Below are 5,651 nucleotides of genomic sequence, written 5' to 3'. Positions count from 1 at the left end.
GTTTTCACGTGTATAATGTTTATTTAATATACTTATTTAATATATTATTATTTATTTAATATATTATTATTTTAAATATTATTACATGTTTTTAAAAATTAAACCACCAAACACAATTTTAGTTTTTTTAAATTGAAAACAATCTCGGAATAAAAGTACCAAACGCATTTTTAGAAATGATTCCAAAATGAAAATGAAAACGTTTTCGTTTTCATTTTCATACAGAAAATAAAATCATTTTAGAACGAGTTCCAAACGCACCTAATAATTTGGTCACTCCTTGCATCCTCTCGCTATAGATTCTTGGTTAATAAAAGCAAATGGCAAATTTACTTATACCTTGAATAATGAAAGATATAATTTAGAAAAACGACATTTTAATTATTCATTGATAAGTTCCTATTATAAGTTTAGTAAACACTAGGAAGGTAATGTTAAATTTTTTCCATTCACGTTCTAATAAATAAGTAAACACTAAAAGAAAATCAATGATATACATTCTTATTTAATTCCTTTACGTTCCAAACTAAATAACTTTTTCATTATATTTCATTCCGGTTTAGTAAACATGCCCTTAATTAGTTGACAAAGTAGGAAAACACATGGCTGAAAAATAAAACTTCTTTTGATGGGCATTATTGGGAGATGTGATCTTGGTATGACTTGATGCGTATAGGCTGTAATTTAGAAAATGAAAATTTGAAATGCAAGAGACATGTAAATCAATTATTTATTCCATCTAAATGGAATTTAAAAGGTATACTTACTGATGATGCAGAGACTGATTTGATTAAAGATTTATTGTAGCCTCTGAGATCTGCAACCGTCTCAGCCATTTGAACACGGGATACCCTGTCCGGTCCGCCAACGTTTAGTAGCAACTGCATTTTCTTACCATCTTAGGCATGTCAACAAAGCAAAAACCCATCAATACACAAGTCAAAGCACAATAAGATAAAAGGTGAAAACATGCTCATCAAAAGGAAAAATAATCCCATCTAATCTCGTGAACAATATAAAAGCCAGATTGAAAGGTTGAACTTTGTCCAATTTGTCCTGTTCTTCAATTAATATCCTCAGGAAACCATTCCTTGAAGTAGAGCAGAAATAATTCTCATCTCGTGATTAGCGGAAGGGACTTCATAGGCAGCCTCACTTTTATCACATAATAGCAGGCAATGTAATATTATTGTAGTCGAATAATAAATTTTGGAAAATTACATACCTGATATCCGTTTTTCTGACAAAGCTAGTATGGTAGAAACAACGTCCTTGACATACACCGGGCATCGGAACTCATCATGAAAAAAGTCAACAGTATTTCCTTTGGAGAGGACACCGTCCATCCACTGCATCCATTGTAGAGAACCCAAATCTTAAGTCCACCATAAAGTAACTGTGTACTCCAAAGTCTAATCTCGAAAAACTAGATCACTCCTATCAACTATCAAGCTATCCAAACGTGTAAGCTTAATTTCATCTTTTCAAGTCCGAATGTGGAGGATACAAATAGGATATCATAATTGAAATTTGGTTTCATCCATTAACCAGATAATTATATTTCGACACATTAGTCTTCAATGTCAGCTCACTCGGTAACAAGAAACAACGACAAAAACATAGCTGCAAAAGCACAATATAAAGACACATGAGTTCAATATGTATACCTGTCGGAAGAGATTTTGGAACTGGTGAGATTGTCTGTGGCCCAAAAATGATACTGCTTCTCAAAATTGCGAAATTTGAGCAGTTTTCAGAAATAAACTTCTCTGCAGCAATTTTCGATTTCCCGTAAACATTAACAGGAATAGCTACATCTTCTTCCTTGTAGAAGGACTTCACCCCCTCATAAACTGATAAGAAACCAGAGCGGTCACAATCTACGCACAAACATAAGCTTGAAGTACAAGATCTTTAGTCTGATTGTGTGTTTGTTCTTGTTGAAAAATGAAGAAAAATAGTAAAGCATAATGGAGGCCACGTTTGAGGATGTGCATATAAGTTAAATCTTATGGCTTCATCCAAAGCAATTCATTCAAACCGATTAGTCCAAAAGATAGTATAACAAAATATTAAAAATTATAAACAGGTTGTATTGCTCAAAGATGCTGAAACTTAGTCAGGCTTCAGGATTTGGTGCTTATGAAATAAATGACTACTTTCTTCATCTTGGTCATTCGGACCTTAAATAAAGGGAGCAACAAGAGAAAGCAGAAGACTCGATTCTAGACTACATAACAGATCACTTTTAAAACCACTAGCTCTTTATAACAGGCGTGATCTTTTTCTTAGATTTCTAGACTTCATAACAGTCTCTTATAAAATGCATATGCCATGAAAGCAGCTCAGTTTAATTGAGAGAATATCTGTATAATAGAATGAAAGAGAAAATAATATGTCAGTTGAAAACGCCCCAAGAACCTTGCTTGGTGGCTGAAGAAGAAGCTTATTTGTGCTAAAGCAATTATCCTACTTTCTTTTCCATTTCCTTTGCATTTCATTTGGTTTTCGACCAACAAAAAAAAAAAAAAGAAAAAAAAAAAGATAAGTAGATAGAAATCAATATAGAACAACAAAGCTCGGCATAACTAACCTTGGTCAGTTGACAAATGGATCAAAAGGGTGCTATTCACTCTGAAACTCGACAACCATTTTACAACAGAAGACGGCACGTTAATAGACATCGCAGCAGGAGGATCAACCTCACAGGCTCGAGGCACAGAGAGCGCAGCACAGTTCACCACGATATCAGGCTGGCATTGCAAACTCAAATGGTGTTACTGGTTCAAGTCATTAATCAAGATTATCCTCATCATCTTTTCATCATGAGACTAAGATAATTCATAGAATGGAATTCTTAGCTGCATCTCAATATGCAATTCAAATGAAATTACCAATAGATCCACACTCACAAAAATATAAATAAATTACTCTCAACAGAACAAGTTTAAGAGAATGACTGTAAGTATCAAATACAGTCAAAGGTCTCATATTCTTTGCTAGAATTTGAACGCCAAAAAAGTTGGAAAATAACAACAGTAAATAACAAACTAAATAAACCCATATAAATATCACATATACAGTTCACAAAACCATATAAGCTTTCATCAACCTAGTGCACAAAAACTAGAAAAATTCTCAACTTCCAAATGCATTATAATAGAAAAACCAATGCAATCCACATATTCCATAATTAGAAATCCACATAAAAAATTATAATAATAAAGAACAACTTTTTTCTTGTAATTCATGAGAACCCACCTGGCCAAATGAATCCGAAATGGCTTGAAAACCCCGACCTGTTTTGAGATCAACATTGAAAGCTAGCAAATGAGGAAGAGCATCAAGCAAAACCTGAGGAGGAGGAACGGAGAAATGGGTGAAGGCCAGATCGAATTGGGTGTGTCGTTTAATGTCGGAAAAGCCTTGCAAAACATGTTGGCCCAAGTAGCCTGTGCCTCCCACCACCAAAACTCTCTTCCTACTCATCCCTTAGACCTCACTCTGCTCCAGAGAATGGCGGTTTGGCTGCCTTTTTTTGTTTTGTTTAATTTGGTTGGGCGGATTCGGCAGCTGGGAAGGAAAATGAAGATGTTATTATGTTGGGAATGGCGGAATTGATGGATGATTGTGAGGGAAGGAAACTTCTCCTGTCAGTACTAACATGTCATGAGAGTGTTGTTTATTCTTTTCTTTTTAAAAAAATTAGGGTTAATCCTAAAATTTATCCTCAATCTCATTTGATCCTTAATTTTTAAAAAATTTCACATTTAATCTCTAAAATTTCTCTCTTACAATTTCAGTCCTTCTATTAATTAGGCATTAAATATTTAATATAATTTTTATAAATTAACTAAAGAGTAAAATTAAAAACATCTAAAATTTAAAAATTATTTATAAAATCAACTTTCATTTTTTTATTATTTTAGCCCCAAAACTTTAAATATTTTCATTTTTAATTTTTAATTTATACAAATTCTGTCAAGAATTTAACACCTAAATAATTGAAGGCATGTGAATAGCATTTTTTTTTTCTTTTCATAGTACGCTAGTGAACATATTTCTCAGTTGACAAGTTGGGAGGCTTGACTACTGAATACATATATATATATATATATATATATATATAGTCGGAGTAGGTTCCCATTTTATATTTTAGTCCTCAATTAGATCATTAAACAACATGAGAATTTCTATAACCATCTCAATCCTTCGTATTTCTCTTCTAACTTTCTTCATCATTCTTTCTCTCTATCACCCCAACTAAATGGAGCCTAAATTTCAATGGAAAAAAAAAAAAGTCCAAGCCAATTGGCAGTCGAAACTTCAAAGCTAACTAATGTACTAAAATTGAAATTTGAAAGATCAAAGTTTCTAGGCTTGATGTTAATGTTTGATCACATCGCTATACTCTCCTTTTCATAAGGACTCCATGTTTCACATGTCTGCTATTTCTATTTTCTTTTTTCCATTGAGTGATTTGAATGACCTTTCTAAAAGTGTCAAACTTAAGAAAGTGCCTGAGAAAAATTACTGCTGGAATTATGACTCCATCGAATGAATTCTTGTGTGTCAAAGCTTCTTGAAGATAATGAAAGTTCATGTATTATTTGGCTCATTGAATGAAAGTTCATGTATTATTTGGCTCATTGATCTTATGCATTGTTGACGGTGAAATTTAATCAACTAAAAATTAACTCTCTCCGGGAACACTCGCAGACGTCTCTCACGGATTAATCAAGAAAATTCTTTGTAGAAAAATAAAGAGCACAGAAGTTTATAGTGGTTCGGCAAGAATTCTTTGTCTACGTCCACTTATGGATGCACTAGTATATTATCAATTACAATCTTTCTTATAGTAAAATAGTGCGTAAAAAACTTAATGGAGGAGGCGGACTCTATTTATAGACCTGTTATAGATCATGTCAACAGTCGCGTCTCCCGTACCATAATGACACGTGGCAGTCGGGGGGAAAGTTACAACCATTGGATTAGATTCATCTCTCCCGCTTTTTTCCCAGCCGTTAGATCGCGTTTCTTCGATTCACCGTTGGATGGGGTCGGTTCGGATTCAACGGTCAAGATCTGAAGTCCTTTGGATTTCCCTGAGACTTCTGGGCTTCCATTCTTTGAGTATATATACCCCTGGAATAGTTCACGGTCGTTCATTTACAAACCACGCCGTTACTCTGCCGGATTTTCTCTATAACCTTCCTTTCTCTGATTTCGACCTCCGTTCACGTTCTCCGTACATTGTTCTCCTCCATCTTCAAGTTTTCAAACCATCTCAAGAACTAGTAAGCTGTTTTGGCCCTTTAGTCTTTGTATGTGATTTTGAAACTAATTCTTGCAAAAAATAACATTTTGAAGAGGATAATATAGTTATAAAAATGAGCTTACTCGAACAATGTTGGTGCTTGTGAATCTGGGCTGAGTCCCTGTGTTAGTACCCACTTGGGTTTAGTCGCTCTTGTTGGGGGTTTTCAGACTTATTTCTAAGTTTTAGAGACCCTTATACGAGTTTCTCCCCATTTCTGGGTTTATGTGAATCTAGCAGTGTCAGTCCCATGCTCTTGCGACATTTTGATTAAAGAATACTTTTATTTCTTCTCAAACTCTATTTCTGACCTGTCGACCATTAGGCCCTAACT

The 5,651-nt window shown here is 34.1% G+C and overlaps 1 protein-coding gene across 1 annotated transcript in view; it reads right to left on the bottom strand.

The window, feature by feature from the left end:
* Positions 1–3,614, bottom strand: part of LOC112091314 (methionine adenosyltransferase 2 subunit beta) — a 4,512-nt gene extending 898 nt beyond the window's left edge. The window contains exons 1-5 of the mRNA XM_024164605.1: positions 3,262–3,614; positions 2,594–2,753; positions 1,668–1,853; positions 1,226–1,375; positions 768–898 (exon numbers count right to left, since the gene is read on the bottom strand). Of these exons, the coding sequence (XP_024020373.1) occupies positions 768–898; positions 1,226–1,375; positions 1,668–1,853; positions 2,594–2,753; positions 3,262–3,489 (855 nt within the window). The 5' untranslated portion in view covers positions 3,490–3,614. The remainder of the gene's footprint in view (positions 1–767; positions 899–1,225; positions 1,376–1,667; positions 1,854–2,593; positions 2,754–3,261) is intronic.
* Between the last annotated feature and the right edge of the window lie 2,037 nt (positions 3,615–5,651).

Source organism: Morus notabilis, unplaced genomic scaffold (genome assembly GCF_000414095.1).
Source record: "Morus notabilis unplaced genomic scaffold, ASM41409v2 Scaffold315, whole genome shotgun sequence".
NCBI classification, from domain to species: Eukaryota; Viridiplantae; Streptophyta; class Magnoliopsida; order Rosales; family Moraceae; genus Morus; species Morus notabilis.
Note: the sequence above shows the minus strand (reverse complement) of the source record. Positions and strands in the feature narration are given on the sequence as shown.